Source organism: Rhipicephalus microplus, chromosome 3, assembly GCF_043290135.1.
Source record: "Rhipicephalus microplus isolate Deutch F79 chromosome 3, USDA_Rmic, whole genome shotgun sequence".
Taxonomy (NCBI): domain Eukaryota; kingdom Metazoa; phylum Arthropoda; class Arachnida; order Ixodida; family Ixodidae; genus Rhipicephalus; species Rhipicephalus microplus.
In genome coordinates this window covers 58,242,926-58,263,669 of record NC_134702.1, presented here as the reverse complement: position 1 = coordinate 58,263,669, position 20,744 = coordinate 58,242,926, and the positions used below count along the sequence as shown (strand labels likewise).

Sequence of the window (20,744 nt, the reverse complement as noted above, 5' to 3'; positions counted from 1 at the left end):
GTAAGATGCATAGTAACCATGGTTGCCACAGGATCCCACGTCATGCGTGCACAACGCTCTTTGTGTATTGCTAGAATTATACTCAGTATAGAATTACTCCAGCACTTTCACGATCACGCTGAAATCAAGCAGTGTGATGAAAAAAGAAAGGGCTCAAGGTCACGATGCATGCTTATGAGTAGACTTGGCTTTTCGCCACTTTTCATCACCCGCTGTGTAGCACTCTGTGCACTCACTGGTACCAAAGGAGAAAGTGCTTAGATCAGTTGACAAGTCCTTGTAACTCCTCTGGCAATTCACGAATTATGAATGTTCTTGGGGCACTAGATTCGCAAACTGCTTGACTAAACTCTTTTATATTTACTAGGAAGACTCTAGCAGTGTCTCTTTAAGTATGTCCTAGGCTGCATCAACTCCTGATATTTTGTGTATGATGTGGGTGTGTGTCCTCACGTATAGATCTGACAACTTGTGTCTCATTGAATATTTTGTGTTAGTACTACTCAAGGATAGTACTTTTGCTAGCAATTGCTGTTGCCTCTGTCGAGCTGATGAAAGTATCGAAGCAGTGCAATTCTGTGTTTCAGGGGCTCACAGTACTCTGTTGTTTCGAGCGAACAGTGAAAAGCGTCAGTTAATTTGGTTGCTACAGGTTCAAACTGCTGAGCTCATAGTTTCGAGTGTGATCCTCTTTGTGTGGGCTACAACTCCATTTAGCAAAATGCATAGATGCTCATGTAACCAATGGGGCCCTGCAACACTTTTCTAGTATAGTTGGGAAGCTCTGCCGATCTATAGTCAAGGCTGCCGAGAACGTGCGAGCCAAATATTATGGCGCAGAACGTGGCCTGGAATTCATGATAAATCCTCAGTCAGCTATAAATGTCTTTCTTCTCTCTAAAAATGACGCTACAAGCTCAATCACTCGTCACAGCCGTAATATTAGCCATTAGCTGATTTGGTAAAAAAAAAGGGAAAAAGTGCTCAGTCACAAGGCACGTGTGATGGATTTTCTTTCCTCATGCCATCCCTCCCTGCTTAGCATCCAGCACTTTCATGAGGATGAGAAAAGAAAATTCAGTTGCAGCGTGCGACGAATCTTTGTAACTCTGCTCGTACTAGACAGGTTTAAAAAAATTTTATGTGGCAGTAAAATCATGAGGCAATAAGCTCTTTGAGTAAATTCATTCCACGGCTGCATGAAAAAGTGTTGCAGGGTCCCGGTAAATGTACCAGGTCAAGTAATAATTAAAATATTGCAGGGTCTTTCAGTTAATAATTTCCAGCTAGGCCTTGTTTTGAAAATACCAACCTATTATCATGCGGCTCATAGCTTCAGTTATTTGATTGGAATCAGCATAACGTAGTTAGTCAACAAAATGCCACCATTTCTTTTGTCAAATAAATTTGAAAGAATGCCAAGGAACAGTAGTAGCCAAGGAGTAGTAGTCAAAAGCTAAGGTTCTCACAGTAATTAGCAGTAAAGTGGCAACAAGAATTGTTGGGCTAAATTGGAAAAGATTGTCTAGCATTTGGTGAGAAAGTAGCGTAGTAGTGAGGGTCTATTGGAGGCATCTTAGCACCAAGCTAAATGCAGTAATTCGAATCCTGGCTGCGGTGGCTGCATTTCCGATGGAGGCAGAAATGTTGTAGGCCCGTGTGCTCAGATTTGGGTGCACGTTAAAGAACCCCAGGTGGTCAAAATTTCCGGAGCCCTCCACTACGGCGTCTCTCATAATCATATCGTGGTTTTGGGACGTTAAACCCCACAAATCATCATCATCATAAATGCAGTAAAAGGCGAGGAAGTCTAGGTGGATGCTGATGATGGGACATTTGAGGACATAATTTCATCTGTGCAAAACAGGGCTTTTGAGAAAAGCTATTATAGTGCACTGAAACCTGCAAATGCGTGCATTTCTAATGGATATGAGCAGCAATACAGTATATATTTCTGCTTTTAGGCTGTTGTGTGGCAAATGGGTCGACGAAACTGCCTTTCTGTATTGTAACCCTTACAACTAAGTCATGACATCTATGGTGATCAGAAGTGTGGTTTAGGCGCATTCATCTCAATTACCAATTCTGTGATGCAGGACAACAGCCCGTACAACAAGGGGGCCTTTCGGATAGAGATCAACTTCCCGGCCGAGTACCCGTTCAAGCCGCCCAAAATCACTTTTCGCACCAAGATCTACCACCCCAACATTGACGAGAAGGGCCAGGTGTGCCTGCCCATCATCAGCGCCGACAACTGGAAGCCGGCCACCAAGACGGACCAAGGTAGAGGGACTGCTCTGCATGCTTACCCTCCCCATGATTCTAGGGAACACAAGCAAACGCACTGCTTGCGGTCTGCCAGGAAACAGTGTACCCTCGTTACAATGGATCTGCTTACAAAAGTCATTCGCATACTGCTTAGCGATTTGCAGCATTATAGTGATCGATCTCCTTGTCTGTTCCATTGATCGATCTTTGTTTACAAGGGACGATTGGTTATAATTACATAAATAATGATGTAAGCAAGGTGGTCAAGACATCTTTATAGCATAATTTCCTACCATGGACACCCCAAATTCAATAGCTTTCTACTTCAAACATGGCTTGCTGTACTATCGGGACTGCAATTAAGCTGGCTGGCAGAGCTGGCTTTGACCTCATTTTATATGTCCTTTCTGTATGTAACATATGATTTTCGGTGATTTCAGTTTGAAAGAAAAAAAAGTCTCAAGAACGATACAGGTTGCACAGCAATGGATAAGCAAAGGCTCACAAATACCAGCCTGCCGATTTTAAGAATCAAGGCCGCTGATCTCTGTGCTACCAACCATCATTTAAGTGACGATGTGCAATATGCCTAGCTGCCACTATGAAAAATCAGCATGCAACGTGCTTGCTCTTGTGTTTTGGGACACCAACCCACGAAATTGCTATCCGCTGCGCTCCAGCTTGGTTGAGGGGTCTGCTGCAATGCCTGGAATGACAATTTGTGGTTCATAGGAGTCCGCGAATGATGTGATTTGTTGCTTTCGACGAAGCACATCACGGCTTTCTCACTTTCTCATGTCCACTGGAGTAATCTTGCTCACGTGGTTCGGATTCGTTGGTACATCGGTGCCGTGAGCATAGTTGCACTTAGCCCCAACTTTGATCAGTAAGCTAGGTCACGATGTGTGTACACAAGCCACGGTGCTTAGCGTTTCAAAATGGTTTCAAAACGTCTACCATAAAAACCGGAAAATAGGTTGAATTCAATAAAAACAATAGTCCTAGAGCACTGTGAGAATGCTTGCTCCAGCACACAGAGGCCTCAAAGAGAGGGAAGGGAGTGTTGGGGGAGCTTGGCTTTACGGAGCTAGCTAAGTGATGTCATGTTACGCTCAGCAATATAATCGATAGTGTAAAAAAAGAGCCTCTCTTTCTCCTTGAAGTAGTCCTAGTGGAAAACGTTTGGGACAGTGCAAGTCCAGTGTATAGGTATCGTTCTTCATCGCAGCCTTTGTCTACTACATCTTATGGTAACATCATAGGTGTATTTAGAATGTGATTTTGAAAAGTACAGTTGTATTGCACCAATGTGTTCAACCAGTATTCAGTTTATTTGCTACAAAAGTGATTGCTGAACAACTTGTCCCAGAGTGCTCTACTGCCTGACACCATTATTTTTGCATAATCGACTGAAATAGGGTGTGCTCCTAAGGTGATTCGCTTCATGAGATCTGCAATGAGTCCAAATATTTCTAGCTCTTCACAAGAGTGGCGAGTTAATTATTCATGTCCTTCAGTGTAAAGGCAACTTGCTTCTGCAGTATACTGCATGATCCAAAGTTAGCTGCTTCGGAGTACTCCCATGATGCAAAATTGCCTGTCTCAGAGTGCCCCAAAATGAAAAATTTTACTGCTCATAAGTTCTCCAGAATGCAAATTTTGCCACTCCACAAATTGCTCAAAACTGGAAGACCTTTGTAGCAACACTGTGAATGTAATAAACAGCATGGTAATGAAAGACTGCAGTAATTAATGAGTTGGAAGTAGGCAGGAAGTGGCTATTTTCAGTCTCCATACGGTTCGGACTTATAGCAGTGGCATTGTGGACTGTGCTGTCTCATTTCGTGGAGATGTGAAGGCCATTTTCACTCGCTTGCGTGGCACATTTGCAGGGCTTAGCTAGCTCTCAGCAAGCTGCAAGGATCGAACAAACTAAGCTGCAGCCAAGTGCAGTGGTAGCTCTTTCGTATGTCCCCTAGTTTTGCAGCAATCCACATGTTAAGATGGTCATTTTGTCAGAAAAACGGGGAAAATGAGAAGGTATTTAGTGGCGCAGAACTGTATTTTGATGCTTATGCCTCAAGAAACCATGCAACATTTCCTGGTGTGTCTACTCCTGCCCGATCAGCTAGTAGAGAATGAAGATTCATTCACACCTCCTTCAGTTAAATGCTTAGCGGCCATTTTCAGAAATCTACATTCCTTGGAGAAATGTAATGTCGCTTCGCGAGCTTGTTCAAGTGGTGTGCACTGGTTTTTTGCGCAAAAAAGAATGTCGCTGCCATTATTCATGGATTTTCGGTTACAGTCGCCGACCGTTTATTCGGACTCAACGTGAACAGCAGAAAAGTCCAAATAATCAGGAGTCCGAAAAAATGGATTCACTAAAAAAAAAAAAAGCGCTTTTATAGGCCCTATCACCCGAAAAACTGTCTAGTCTGCACGCACGCACGCTTCCGAGACAGTTTGCTTAGAAATAGAAAATTCCCAAGCCACTTCAGACGGAGGTCAGCCGCCTTCTACCTGGCGAATTATATCTGCTTTCTTTGCCATCGTGAGCATCTTGTAGCTCCCACATTGGCCGCATTTCTTCACTCCTGGCGGCGCAGCAACAGGTGGCGTCATAGCCATTTCAGCACGCCACGGAACACGCAAAAGAGCGAGAACACAGAGAACAAAACGAACCAGGCCTAGCCGCAGAAGCAGCTGACACACGCCAAACGCCACAGCGAACAGACTCTGTAGGTGGCTTGGCTTGGCCGCTTGACTGGCCAAAATAAAAAAAACGCGTCGCCGCACATAGTCTTCGAATCGGCAGTGGTGATTTCTGGGTGCATTTTGACACTGGCCCGACGTCCATCCATAGCTAGTGCAGCATATCACTGCTGGCAACCTAGCAAACGTATTGTCAATGTCGCTGTCACCGTGTAATGGTGTACGACAACGCATCCGGTCAGTCAAACGGAGTCCGAGTAATCGAATGGCGCACAGTGGGGCGTCCGAATTTTCGGTCGTGAGTTCACATGAGGATCAATGGGGCGAGTGGCGGTACCATGAAGATGTCTGAATAAACGGTCAGCGACTGTATATGACAATTTTGCATGGCTCCCAGTATAACTAAATTGATGAGTTCGCTCAAAGAATGCATGGCCTTTGTGAGACCAGTGAACAAATCCCATTTGACGCGTTTTGGTTTTTTCGCACTCTCGGCACATGCAAGCATGAGGTCAGCACGCACTACTCAGAGATGACGTCTGGTGGGATTCAAGCACCCCTCAGCGTCTTCCATGCCTCTAAGCTCCGCGAACTGTATAAATCACTTGAAGTACATTCATATGCAGTATAAGCCGGCTAATATGTTTTTGAAGGTATCATAGAAAATAGTTGAGGAGCCGGGAAATGCAACAAATGAAAAGACGAAAAAAAATTTTAAAAAAATAGTTGTACAGAACGTAGTAGCAACGAATCCCCGACCGTGTCTGCTAAATACTAATGCATTCGCAGGCTGCTTAAGCCGTAGTGGTTCGTCTTATGCCTGCCGGTTAGTGCGTACCAACTGCGTACCAGGATAGCATTTTGCACCATGAAAATTTACAGTGCAGCTGAAATTCTAGACTCCACAATGTGCTGCAAACGATTTGCCATCATTTCGAGAAGTTCAGGGATTGGGACATCAACTATTGCGGCTTCCCCGTGACTGTGGCGGTGCCTTTGGGGGTAATCATAGGGGAAAAAAGTAAGACGAGGTGGCGACCACCGACAAACGCGCCGGTTTGGCTTATTGCCGACAAAAAGCCTCATCTCAGAAAGCATCCCCAGTTATCTGCTAAGGAACGTATGTGGCGTAGCGAAATTTAAGCTTACTGCACGCATTTAGTAGGCAGCTGTATGAACATGCTGGGCCGCCGATTGCTGCCGCCTTGTTATGTGGGATAATGCACAAGCGCGCAATGCTTTGCAGAAACCCAAGCAATTCATTGTCTTGGAGTTCAGCATTGCAGGTCACAGGCACTGAGAAGCCTTGCTGCATTGACACTAACACATGCTCAGTACAGTAATCGTACCGCTGTTTTAGTCATACTGCACGCTTACATTAAGCGACAGCACAAAAGCGCCGTCGTTCGCTACGAGGATTGCTAGGATATCGCTTGCGAAAATTTTGTCGTCGTCGCGTTAACCCCACAGGCTATTTGTTACATATGTGCACAGTCTGAAGCGGAGTGGGCTTTTTCTAGAGCAAGCGAATCAGTAGACACTGCATGCGCCGACTAGGCGAAGCGCTGCACGCGGCTAGCCAGTAGACGATTTGACTCTCTGTGGCCACACTGTGTTAACAAAAAAAACTTGGTTTTCACTTACAAGAAGATTGTGAAATACATGTATCGCGGACAGTCGATTATGTCTGTTCTGTCACTGTACCAGACTGCGTATCCCAGACCCCGCAGGAGTTTCGAAGTGCTCTTTGGTGTCACCACCACGAGCTATCGCACAGTTTGGGTTGAGTGACTAAATTCTTTCTGCACCTCGGCAAAAAGAAAGAAATGGCTTTGTGGTGGGCACATTGGGCAATATTTTCTGCGGCACTGCATTTATTCCTTTGTTGGCGGCATCGGTGCAGATCCGGAGATGCAAACTCGTAGCTAGTTGTTAAGGGGGGGCGCGGCAAGTAAAGTGCCGATTTTGGTCAAAATATGCGATTTTCTGATTTATTTTTTTTCGTAATCTTCAGACCTTCAACTTCCTTGTTCTAAAATATTACAGCGAAACGTGCGCTGCAAATCCCGCAAATAGTGTTTTTGCCGAGGCCAGTCGCCGAAAAGTGCGAAAAAAAAGCCCCTGAAACGGTGTTGTTCACGCCGCACAAACGCGCCAAGTTGTTGACTGTGGGCCGCCATTTTGGTAGCTTTGGAAAGAGGAGAAAGCCGGCTTCCCGATGGTCGTGGTCTCGTATTTCGCCGAGTGAAAATAAAAGCGCGAAGAGCAAGTAAAAAAACGAAAACGAAGAACGGCAATTGGCTGCGCGGGTCACGTGGTAGCAGGCGCGACCTCTTACTGGTCAAAGCTGCGCCGCCCACCTTGGCAACCTTGGAAGCGCGAGCGCATCTGCGGCCGCCGTGTCGAGAATCATCCGGCGTGCGCTTCGTTTTTTGCCAGTTTGCTGTTTTTGTGATAGTTCGCGTGCTTTTTTTACCAAGCTTTGTTTACATCGGTGGTCTCTTCTGAGTGCTTGCTCATACTGCGGTGCTATGTTGTCGCAAAAAAAGTTCCGGAGCGTCCACAAGTACGGCAAGCGTCGGAAAGCTTGGAACAAAGGGCAGACGACTGCGGCTGCCGTCCCAGTCGCAGTTCCGGACGGAGCATGCTCTTCAAGCGTCACGGAGCCTCTACTCAGACCCTTCGCTGATTGTTGTGAGGCCGAGAGTGTGGAAGGTGCCACATCGTCGTATGTCAGACCGCCGGATGCCGTCGACCGTGACGGACGCTCTCGCGAACCCGATTGCGGTGGCACCGCGTCGGCAGCCGTTGCAACTCCGGGCGTGCGCGCGTCGAACATTCTATCGCGAGTTTCGGCCCAGATTCCGAGCAGTGAAGAAATCGCGCAGCGGGCGCAGACAAGGCGGGATGTTTTGGATGCCGTAGCATCGAAGTCCGCTTCAAAGCGGAAGCTCGAGCTTCTGAACGAAGGCTGCGACGAAAATGACGGCGGTAAGGACTCCACATTCTTCATTGTAAATAAGAAGATGCTGAACGGTCTGCTTTCGTCAGTAAAGTGCAACAAGTGCGACGAAGGGTCGATACGCCTCGAGACTACGCACTGCCTTGGACTCGCGGCGAGGATGGGACTTTTTTGTGACAATTGTGGCATAGTAAACAGTGCGTGGTCGTCCCCGAGGTGCTCCGGGCAACAAAAAACGAACCCCTTTGAGGTAAACGTGCGTGCTTTGAGGGCTGTGCAGTCAGTTGGCAGAAAACAATCTGCCATAAATGACATTTTTTCTGCGATGGACATTTCGCATCGAGCACTGCACCACAAGTCCTACCAGAGACTGCAAAGGAAGTACAGCCACCCTGCCACCACATCAGCTGCCACCCGCATTGAAGCAGAAAGTGCACAGAAGGTGCATGACATCTACAAGGACCTAGGAGGAGTGCCAGGCAACATTGACGTCATTTACGACGGCACGTGGATGACGAGGGGGCACAGAAGTCATATTGGCGTGGGCTGTGTAATCGAGCTGTACACAGGCTTGGTCTTGGACCACTGTGTCCTGTCCAACTACTGCCAAGGCTGTGCTGTTGGCCCCAAGCCTGGTGACGACAACTATGAGGAGTGGCTTGAGAAACACAAGCCACAGTGCCAAAAGAACACCGATGCTAATGCAGGCCAAATGGAAGTAGAAGCAGCTAGGATCATGTTTGAAAGATCGTTTACCAAGTACAAGCTTCGATACATCAATGTGCTGTGCGACGGTGACAGCCGTACGTACCTTGCCCTCACGCAAGACAAGGTGTATGGCTACATGGTGATTAAGAAACAGGAGTGTGTGAACCATGTGAAAAAAAGAATGGGCACTTCCTTGCGCAACCTTCTTGATGAGCACAAATCCAAAGGCCGAGGACTGAGCATGGGTGGCAAAGGCCGGCTGACGCAGGGCCTGATAAAGAAGTTGACGAATTATTATGGCTGGGCCATTAAGAGCCACCCCAACGATGTTCCTGGCATGGAGAGGGCCATCATGGCCACTTATTACCATGTAACATCCACAGACCAGGATCCACACCACGACCTGTGCCCAAGTGGGACTGACTCCTGGTGCCCGCACAATCGGGCATTGGCCAAGGGAGAGCCGCTGCCGCCTCACAAACATAAACTGCCCCCTCACGTGCGAGTGGCACTGCTGCCAATCTACAAGCGCCTCTCGAACAAAGAGCTCCTTGAAAGGTGTGCGCAGGGAAAAACCCAGAACGCTGTGGAGAGTATGAACAGCCTCATTTGGTCGCTCCAGTCCAAGAGCCAGTTCGCGTCCCTTCGAAGTGTGGAAAGTGCAGTTGCAGATGCAGTCTGCCGTTTCAATGGTGGCTGCAAGAGTGCGCTGCAAGAGATCACTGCTCAACTGGGCTTCAATCCAGGAGACTGCTCTTTGCGGCGAGCAGCCGAAAAGGATGCCAAAAGGGTAAAGAGGGCTCAAAAGGCGCATTGTTCCACGACAAAGAAGCGCAAAACTGGGTTGCGCTCTACGGAGGCCAAGGCCACAGCATCTCAGGATTACTGCCCAGGAGGATTCTGAGTGTTTTAGGCATGTTGTGAACTTCCAAACAAGAGTGAACTTTCAAAGTCAGTTTTCTCAACTCTTGATTTTCGCCTATGTGCCTTCGCTAGAACATCAGTCATTTTCTAACAAAGACTGATAGAGTCGTTCCGTTTTTTGCACTAGGCTCAGGAGGCCTTTAGCAGTGCAATAAAGCTTTATCTCTCTTCTTACTCATCATTTAAAATTTTTAGAACACATTTTATAATTACTGCGATGTGTGCGCAAAACAACATCCATGTTTTGGAAATTTTATTTATGATTACAAGAACTAGAAAAATCAACTAATAGCTTCTTTGCACAAGTTGATGCTTTGGGAACATAATAATATGAAAAAATAATTTCATTTAGCAATAATTATCTCTTTAAGTGTGAAGAGCATTAATTAGTATAATTATGCTTGTAACTCAAAAAGTACAAGAGGTATTTGAAAACGGTTTTCATATTTGGAATCCTCACAATCATCCACATACACACACCAAATTTCATCACAAACAGTACATTAATAAAAAAATTAGTTTTACTTGCCACGTCCCCCCTTAATGCATAATACATTTAGTACATAGTTATGCTGCTGTTCCCTCCAGGTACGTATTAACGGGGTTTCACTCTACGTACTTTTATTTTAATGCTTGGAAGAAACAGTCCAGCGTTGCTTGATGTATTTACTCATGCGGTGTCAACACGAAAAGTTTTCCAAGCACCTGAAGTGTCATGTCCTTTTAATAAATGTTGTGCCACTACGGTCAACGCCTGGCAAGCTGTCACTTTGGTGATACTTTCTTTATAATGCAGCATCGTTTGCTTATTGTTGAACCACCCTAGCTCATAGTTGAACGCCCCGTGAAAGTGAAAGTACTCGCAAAAGCAGTCATTGAAGAAAGTGGCCTCTTCTCCTCCAAATTTTAGCTGTCACTGGTGTATGCATTGGTGCACTCAGCCATAATCTAGTCAACGGGTGGAACAATGGAGTTGGAAATGGCATCATCCACAGTAACATAATCAGCACATGAATTTTTTACGCACCGGCGATTGTAGCTGGGAAAGAGCTAAGCACACTCAACACGATCAGACCTGCACGATCAGTCCAACCCATTCATGAAAACTGTGAACTCCTACGACAAATAATGATAATGGCAAGTTCACGCCAACATGACGACAGTAACAAACACCACTTTGAAGGCCTTACTTTACGAGCGATAAAGGCATGTTTAAAACCAATTATATGTCATAGATGCAATGTTTGCGACACCAATCTCGAAGGCAATGTGTTTGCTTGCCCGACGGCTCCTTTATTTCTTTCTATGCCAGTGCGAATGCGCGCTTCTTGGCAGGAATAGTCGGTCTCCCTTAATTTAGGGAGTAGTCGTGATGCGGCCCAGTATGAGGGGTCGAGCTGCTCGGGTCACACATGCTTCCGAGCACTTTCCCCCGGAGATGCGACCGACGTGTTTACTACTCCAATATATTGTCTGTCAGATTTGTTCCGTCGGACTCCATCTTTGTGGCTAGAAGCAATGCCACCGTTCAATCACAGCGCTCTCAAAATCAGCACATGCAGTTGCGTTGTAGTAACACTTCCCCATTAGTTGCCCGCATAGAGCCACGAACGGCGACGCGCTATCTCAAAACACTGTACTGTATCTTTTAGTGAGCCAGTGTGACAGCCAACATTATGAACAGGAGGAATGCAAGATGTCGCTTCACGGATCTGTACGCATGTGAACAAAAAATTGCTTCATATGATTTCCGTTGTGAGACACTACATGATGGGCTCTCTCCCCCATGACCGCAAAGCACTTACAAAGGCTAAGCGATGGGTGAGAGCAGGAAAGGGCTAGTAGAGAGGGTGGTAAACGGCTGGATCGGGCTCATCTGGCTAGCATTAATAAAATAAAGAAGGCGCTGGTTTTCCCCACTTATGTAGCTACCGTAAATACCCGCATTAAATACGAACCCGAATATAATACGAGACCAAACTTTAGAAGTGCGAAATGAAAAAAAATTGTACCCGCGTACAGTAGACTCCCGATAATTCGAAGTCGCTCAATTGGAATTATCGGTTAATTGGAAGTGGACTGGGGGTTCCGTCAGTTTTGCATGCAGTTCAACAGGAAGAAATTCTCGGTACTTGGAAGCTAGAGGTCTGAAATTTCGGTTAATCCGGATTTATTTTCAATCGAATTCCCGGAGAAAATCGTAATGTTTGTTAAATTTCCTATTTTCGAAGTGCTAAAGAACAATGCGTGTCCGACCGGGACCCAAGGGCATCGCAGTTGACCACAGCGCTGCAGCTCAAAGCGTCAGCTGATGGCATCGCAGTTGCATGCAGTGCCCCAGATCACGAAGCGGCTGCTCCGGCGGTTCCGGTTCCGGGCCTCATTGTTGATCTTGTTACCGTCGTGTGCGGACTCAGCGTTTCCACGTGCGACAAAGCTCCACGTGCATTTACTATGGCAACTCGCTGGCCTTATCAGACGCTTGACTTAGCGACGAAAGTCAAAATTTCGAAAGAAGTTGAACGAGGCACCGCCAAGCAAGATATTGCGCAGAAATACGGCATCAAGCCTAATACCCTGTCTAACATCTTGAAGAACGTGCTCAGTACTGGAGGCATTCGAAAATGACCAGTTCAAGATATCTCGCAAGAGAATGCGCACCGGCGCCCAACTGTAGTTAGAGCAAGCGCTGCTCATCTAAATTCGGGAGGCTCGAAGCAACAGACTTCCTCTCAGCAGCGATATCGTTGCAGCGAAAGCGTCATCGCTTGCGGTTATGCTAGGCATCAAAAACTTTGCTTCGTCCGATGGGTGGCTCACACCGTTCAAGCAGCGCCACGATATGGTGTTTAAAAGCTTTAACGGGGAAAAGGCTGCCGTCAACGCTGAAACATGTGATACGTGGAGGAAAAATCAGCTTTGCAAATGCTTGGGAGTATAACGGCCGTAAGATATCTTCAATGCCGACGAGACAGCACTTTTTGACAGAATGTTGCCCGAGAAGACGCTGACCTTTAAGGACGATGACTGTGCTGGAGGGAAGCGTAGCAAAGAAAGAGTGTCAGTGCTGACAGCAGCGAACATGACGGGCACTGAGCGATGTCGCCTGCTCGTGATAGGCAAAGCTGCTAAGCCTAGATGTATCAAGGGCGTGAAAACGCTGCCTGTCGACTACGCGTCTAACAGGAAAGCGTGGATAACCGCAGACCTATTCAAGGATTGGCTGACAAAATTGGATCGCAAGTTCGCGTTATTTAAACGCAATGTATTGCTCCTTGTGGACCAATGCAGTGCATACATGAATGTGCCGCCCTTGAGTGCAATACGTGTCGCCTACCTGCCAGCGAACACTACATCGGTGTTACAACCACTGGACCAGGGGATCATCAAAAACGTGCGAGTACTGCACAGGAAGCATCTTCTTGAGGAGATGCTGTTGTGTATGGGCAATGCAAGTCAGTATGAGGTGAGCCTTCTCAGTGCTATCCATATGCTGGCGCGAGCGTGGGGTCGCGTAAAGGATGAAACCATTGCGAACTGCTTTAGGGCGTGCGGCTTCATTCCAAGTGGTGCAGATGATGACGCGTCTTGTACAGTGGGGGAAGAAGACACAAGTGAGCTTGACGTTAATAGTCTCCTGCCAGCTCTCGGCGACGTCCCTTGAGGAGTACATTGCCACTAACAGTTCGGTAGAAACGTGCGGTGCACTGTCGGACGCTGAGATCGTGGAGGTGGTTCGGCTTAGCGAGCCTAGTCACGAAACTGAGGTTGACAACGACGCCGCCGCAAGTGAGCCACTACCGCGGGCTGCTGATGTAGCCACAGGCCTTGCCCTCAAGCAGCGGTTTTTCACTGCTGAGAGCAACGCCGAGGAAGCACTCGGGCACATATACAGCCTGCAGGACTTGCTTTCTGCTGCAAGATTCAGCAAACAGAAGCAAACGGCAATCACAGATTTTTTCTCATAAACTGCTTTGAAATAAATGTATTTTTCGTTCATTGTGGTTAATTAGAATTACGCTTAATTCGAAACTTTTCGCGGTCCCTGTGAACTTCGTATTAACGAGAGTCGACTGTATAGAACGACGTAGGAAAGGCACCGAAAACACATTTATTGAGCACACATCTGCCATGTCAATCGCTGTAGTCTTCAACAGCGCTTTCCTCGGACATTTCCTTGTCAGACAAATCATCAAATAGGTGCTCGTCTTCTGTGCCATCGAGAGCATTGGAGATGCCACACTTCTTGAAGGAACGACGCACAAGGTCCTCTGGGATGCTTGCCCGAACGTCCACGATTCATTTGCATAGCGTGGCCGGCGACGGCCGTTTCAGCCGCCCGGTCGGCGTCACTGCAGGCTCACCTGAGCGCATCCACTCAGCGTAGCAACACTTAAGCGCATCCTTGAACGGCTTATTTACACAAACGTCGAGAGGTTGCGGTTGAGATGTCATCCCACCTGGGCTCACGACCAGTTCCTTGCGGCAGTCGCACAGGAGCCTCTTCACTGAGTCGACCAAATGGCAGCGCAACGCGTCCAGCACCAAAATAAATAGAAAAGAGAGCAGGGCACCAGGCCTTCTGCACCACAAAGACTTTACCCAGTCTAGCACAAGGTCTTCATTCATCCAGCCTTTATCGCGACATCTCACGATGACATTGTTCGGTAGCTCCTCCCCTTTCGGCATTGTCTTGCGCTTGAAGACGACATAAAGCGGGAGCTTGTGGCCGTCCGCCGTGCACGATCACTGTGACACGCGTTTTTTTATTGCTGGTGGTACGGACACTAACCTGCTTCGAGCCCTTCTCATGAACTGTAATGGCATGTCCACGTAAACTGGCGTTTGATCGGCGTTGCCTATTTGTCCCAGCTGGAAGTTCTGTGATCGGTGCAACGTAATCACATAGCGTTGAAATGAGATAAGAAGCACTTCAAAGGCTTCAGGGAGCTTCTGAGAAATGGAGGTTCGCCGGCGCTGGGAAAATCCAGCTCGGCACATGTAACGGTAGATTCGGTGCTTGCTGGATTTGAAGTCCGAGCTCAATATCCCCTTTTCTCTCGCCAGCTCCGTCGCTTTCATCTGCATCAGCTCCATGTTGACTGGCAAGTGCGCCGCCCGCTGCTGCCGAACGAACTCTGTCAATGCGAGTTCAATCTCTGGGAAGGCCCCTTTCTTTGGACCGCGAAAGCTTTTTCGCTTTCCGCTGCACGTGAAAAGCGCTTGTTTCTGTCGTCGCCATCCACCGACACTTCCCTCAGCGACTCCGAACTGTCTTCTGGCTGCACTGTTGCCGATTTCCTCGACAGCTGCGATAAGCTTTCTTTTGAATGCAGCTGAGTACTGAGTTCGGTGCCCTGGCATGTTGCACCTTTGAGAAGTGAGGCACAGAACACAGCGAGGTTCACATGCCTGCCCGTCCGCTGTCTGAGCGCTCAAAAAACTCAACAAAGAAAGAAATGGCGAAATGGGCGCGAAAATAGCGAAGCCAAGCCGTAGCCACTTGTAGACAAAACGAAGCCGTAGCCAAGTGGCAGTTACGAAACCGAAACTTCAAGCACAATTTCGTTTTTCGGGCAAGTTTTCATTTGGATCCACACATAATATAAAGCCGAAGTTTTAAACGCTAATATTTGGAAGAAAAACTTCGTAATGTATGCGGGTATTCACGGTAATCCTATGGTCGAGCCAGGCCAAGCTGCTTGAAAAGTCGACATGGCCACTTTGTTCAGTAGACCCTTGACCAGCTTGAAATGCTCTTAACGTTGTGTACAGGAGCCTACTCACTATTTTTTTTACAGGTACCTTTTGTCCCATTAAAAACCGAGACTCTGGCCCCGCAGTCTCTATATTAATCGAGTGTATAGCACGCGCATGATTTTTAATTAGCATGCATACGACTTGTGTGACTTGAAAATGATAAGTTTTAAAATCTTTATACTTTCAAGTATGAACAATCTCTTTATTGTGGCTGTTGCTTTCAAATCGCCCTTGTTCACTTCGGTTCGTAGCATTGCTTCTTCAGTGCCACCTGTTGTGTTTTAACTGCCGCACTTCTTGCACAACTGAACGTGTAACATCTGGTCGTGAGCCACTAATTGTGATGCACTCAGCATAGTCCTTCACCATGATCTCCTACTCCGACAGACTGGAAGACTTACCTCAAGCGGCAGCTTGAGACATGTTGGTCCCAACTGGCACCTAAAAGCTACAGGCACAACTGAACCCTCCGTTTTGACAGCCACTCATAAACATGTCCATGTTCATTGAACCTTTCTCGTTCGCACGCATTGCAACACCTCAGGGAAAAGTGCATTGCCGTTAATGGCATCTTCTGCTTCCAAAGAAGGGATGGTGCCTACTTGTGGCGATCTCCCTTACAGGCCAGCATTGCCGTTACATGTCTCTTTGTGGCTGTATAAAAGCTGGCAAACTTGTTTGGTTCTTATTGACTCCACTGTTGATTTGGCTGAATTGATAAGTGTTGCTGTGTCACAATGACGATACAGACCCCTGAAAAGTGGTCTGTTTCTCTTTTGTTTTCGATAAATTTCTTAGGTAACTTCTAGGACATGCCAATATTTGCCAGTAGGGGCACATGCCAGTCGAACAAGTTCTTTGCCTTAACAAAGAAAATTCTGTTTGCTTCAAGAATCTGCTAATTCACTTGGCGCTGGCTCTAAATTGTTTTTGAAGGCCTCAACTTCTGGCGAGTTTAAGGGTCTTCGCTAATAGCTCCTCATGTTCCACTCAAAGTTTCCAGAAATTGTTAGCTCATTGTCAAGGTCTCACAGCTTCTCTTAAACAGTGGTGGCCTTTACTTGATGTTTACTGTTGAAAAAAGAATTCCTCAGTTTTCACCAGTCTCGGACGCAATTCTCTGATACACTCAAAAAGTGTGGTGCTACTCTTTCTGCACTCTTTCAGGTATACTATCAACTTTCGTTCAAGGGCTCACAGCAGAAATGACGGCTCTTCAGGGTGGCTGCGGCATCCATTTGCCCAAAGAATTAGTATGTTGATTTGCGTAATCGGTACACGAGTCATTCGCACACTAGCAAGCACAGCAGTCCAAGCGATCGAATACGGGTGCCGTGATTGTAGAAAACAAAGAGGCATGCTAGCATGTTTGCCAGCAATGAGTAAACTGTCACTCCTCCTAACGGTCATAGGCAGTTGTGGTACAGCTTTGAGGTTACTCTCAACACTAACGCACATGCGATTTTTAAAACTTTTTTTTTTTTCGAAAAAGGTGTGTGTTACATTTGGGTGTACTCTACACAGTACACCTATGATGCTGTTGAATAGCTCCAGGGCTCGTCCATGTCGCTTGATTCTCACCGTTGCCAACTTCTGGCACCTCATGTGCGGTTTCCCTCGCACAGCTGTGGAGGCTGGTCAGTCTGCTCGCCTTTTTTTTTTTGTGTGTGTGTGTATGTGTGTGTAGTCTCATGCTGGTGCACACTGCCTTCTTTCAGCAGACTCCACCAACACCATCGTTGCACTAGTGTTCTGCTGCAGTAATGTAGCAGTTATGGTGCTCGGCTGTTGACCCAAACGCCATGGGTTCAATCTTGGCCCCGGCAGTCACATTTCGATGGAGGTGGGATGGTAGGAGCCCATGTACATTCAATGCCACACAAGAGAGCCAGCACGAAATGTAGGAGCTATGTGGTGAACGTCGTCATGTCGGGTCTTTTGTAGACCTTGAGCCTCAGTTGTCAGAGACCGAGCCCACCAACAGCAGTCTTCAGCGTATCTAGCGACTTCCGAAAGCGAGGAGCACTTAGAAGCATCAGGGCGGTAAGGAAGTATAGTGTCGAGTGGGTGGGAAGGTTCGCGGCCGTACAACAGAAAAAAAACGGGGAAAAACCGGTAGTCGTTTGCGTCGCGGTGTTGTAAGCGACGGTAACAAAAGGTAATCAGTGAGACCATTCGTCTGTGGATGGTATGCAGTAGATTTCCGGTGGATGATGTTGCATTCAGCGAGGATAGCTCGGATGTCCTCCGACAGGAACACTCAGCCCCTATCACTGAGTAATCCCCGTGGAGCACCATGGCGTAGAATGAAGAGTGCAGCTTCGTGGGCGGTCGCTGCCGGTAGAGCAGCAGTCTCAGCGTAGCATGTCAGATGATCGATGCTGACAATAATCCAGCGCTTTCCAGAGCCACTATATGGGAAGGGGTTTATAGAGGGCGATACCCACGTGGTCGAATGGGCGAGCCTGGCATGGGAGCGGCTGTAACATGCCAGTAAGGTGCCGCGGAGGTGTCTTGTTCTGTTGACAAGTGGTGCAAGACTTAATGTATTTCTGCACAAAGCGATACATTCCTTGCCAGTGATATCGTTGGCGCAGCCTTTCATAGGTTTTCAAGACACCTGCGTGAGCACTTTGGGGATTTGCATGGGAATTCATGCAGATGTCAGAGCGCATATCAGTTAGGACAGCAAGGAGCCACTTCCGATTACCAGGCATGTGGTTGCGGTAGTTGAGAATGTTGTCTCGCATGGAAAAGTGGGCTGCTTGCCGGCGTAGCGCTCTCATGGAAGGGACAGCAGACGGATCAGTAAGGTAGTCGAGTAACAAAGCAAGGTATGGGTCTTTACGCTGCTCCGAAAGCATGTCACTGGTGTCGAGTGGTGACAAGGTGGTAAAAAGGGGTGACAAAGAAGCCACAACTTGTGTTAATGGCGATCGTGAAAGTGCATCCGCATGCTTGCGACCGGAACGATATACGACACGGTTTTTTTATTCCTGCAATCGAAGTGCCCAACGCCCCAGGCGTCCGGACGGGTCTTTCAAGGTGGACAGCCAACATAGAGCGTGGTGGTCTGTGACGTCGAAAGGACGGCTGTAAAGGTACGGGCGAAACTTCGTCAAGGCCCAGATTATGGCCGAACACTCCTTCTCTGTCACGGAGTAATTCAATTCAGCCTTCTTGAGAGCGCAACTTGCATGGGTGACTACGTATTCGGCTTGGGTGTCTTTCCGTTAAGCCAAAACTGCACCAAGACCGATGTCACTTGCATCGGTGTGAATTTCTGTTGCAGCTGTGGGGTCGTAGTGACGAAGAATAAATGGTGAGGTGAACAGGCGGCGCAGCTGGCGAAATGCGCCATCACATGCAGGTGACCATGCAGATATACCTTTGCTGTTGGAAAGCAGACTCGCCAAAGGTGCGATGATGGGCGCGAAGTTGTGGACGAAACGATGAAAGGAGCAGAGGCCAACGAAACTTCTTAGGGCTTTCAGTGATGCGTATGCTCCACTACATTATTGTTATTATTATTATTATTATTATTATTATTATTATTATTATTATTATTATTATTGCACTCGTGCGACTCGGTGTCAGTATCTTCTCCTCCGGAAACGTTGCTTGGGAACGAAGCTTCATTTAAAAAAAATCACAAAAATGGCATTAACAGAAAAAGTACAGATGTATGGAAAACTGAGCAGAGGCACCAAACTCACAAATACGGGGCTACCGAGGAAAAGCACGATATCAAGCTGTGGCTTCTTGCTCTGCAAGGTGCTTTCCTAGTGTCTCCGCTGGCTCTCCCAAATACATGCAGCAAAGCCCCACCTCCATGTGGAAAAAATAACTTCTTGAGGTATTTCGTGCTGCCTGATGTTCAATGCATGAAGTGTTCTAGCTCTTGTGTGTTACACATAGAGATATTCCTGTGGATCGGTCATGAAGCATTGGTGTGCTTTATAATAGTTCAGTCTACAGAACAGCGTAGTTTACCCAAGTTCATTATAGTCGAGCTTGGCTATAGTCTAGGGGCGATGCTGCCACATAGACTGTTACAACAATTAGGATTAAGCGTCTCACTCTTCTTTCTGTGCAGTTATCCAAGCCCTGATTGCGCTAGTCAACGACCCAGAGCCAGAGCACCCGCTACGTGCCGACCTTGCCGAGGAGTACAGCAAAGACCGGAAGAAGTTCCTGAAAAATGCAGAGGAGTTCACCAAGAAGCACTCCGAGAAGCGGCCGCCTGACTAAGCTCCTAGCTGCCTAGCACCGCTTGAGCGATGCGTGGTGCTCATGGGCAACAAAAAGTGAAAATGAGGGCAGATGAAAAAAGCATGGGTCTTTCAAATTCTTGAGCCCGCCTTCATTTCAGGTGTACTTGTTTTCTTCTCTCTCTGTATGCGTGCCTACTCAACGAAAGTGTGTGAGTGCTTGAATCTGAAAACTTGGGCCTCTCTAGCAGGAACTTTTCTTTTTTTAATTTCACCAGCTGTGATGCTGTGTGAAATTTGGGTTTTTCTCTCGTTTTCTTGAGATGTCATACATGTTAGTGTGAGGTAGTATGCTGCCCATTTTAGCCTTGATGTTCTTTCGCTTCCTGCCATGTGCAGGAGCAGCAAGTTTGCTATGATGTCATGCTTTAGCGCTAGCTTGCTACTCTTGCTGTTTCATGCGCTGCTTGTTGAACAATGCTGTAGGACGCATCGGGCGGGTGAATATTTGTTCCCGGTATTATTGTCTTTCGTTTTCTTTTTTCAAATTCTTTTCAGTGTTTTGTAAGACAGCAGGCCTTGTCATCGCTTTATTCTACCTTGCTACTGAGCAGTGTTGTAAGCGAAAGGTGCGCACATCTAGGCGATTTTCAGCATTCATTTCTCTTTGTGAGGCAGAAAGGAAACGTTGTTGGAATTTGTCTGTGTGCTCTTTGTTGTTGTTCTCGTCGTGCTGCATTCACACCGGAGAGGTGGGAGGAATGTTTACACGTTCACAGACACGGTGCTTGCATTTTGTAATACCCGAGCTCGTAGCTGGCTCGTGGTGCAGTGCACGGTTCGCCTTAAAGCCCGTGGAAACAAACACACACACAATGGCACGCTTAGCTGTGTCTCAGAATGTGACAGGGAGAACACTGATAGAAAGGGGTAAAAACATTAGCCTGTGTTTTCTTAATCCTACGACACCGCCCAAACACTTAGTGTTACCTAGCCCCCCTTACAAGAACATTTTCGTGTCATAGTCGGCACAGTTTTTTTTTTTTTTTTCAATTATTGTATGTTGTGATAATTAGACCTTTCATGTATTTCATGCGTCGTTTATGATTACTCTGAGCTTACATTTTTTTGTTTGTATAATTGCGCGATAGTACGGAGTATGAGAATCACAAATAAATCTCGATTGATTTGTTTTA

The 20,744-nt window shown here is 47.1% G+C and overlaps 1 protein-coding gene across 2 annotated transcripts in view; it reads left to right on the top strand.

Moving 5' to 3' along the window:
* Positions 1 to 20,744, top strand: part of Ubc10 (ubiquitin conjugating enzyme 10) — a 28,474-nt gene extending 7,730 nt beyond the window's left edge. For both annotated transcript variants that reach the window (XM_037425180.2, XM_075889613.1), the window contains exons 3-4: positions 2,097 to 2,283; positions 19,434 to 20,744. In XM_037425180.2, coding sequence (XP_037281077.2) covers positions 2,097 to 2,283; positions 19,434 to 19,588 — 342 coding nt within the window. In that variant the 3' untranslated portion in view covers positions 19,589 to 20,744. The remainder of the gene's footprint in view (positions 1 to 2,096; positions 2,284 to 19,433) is intronic.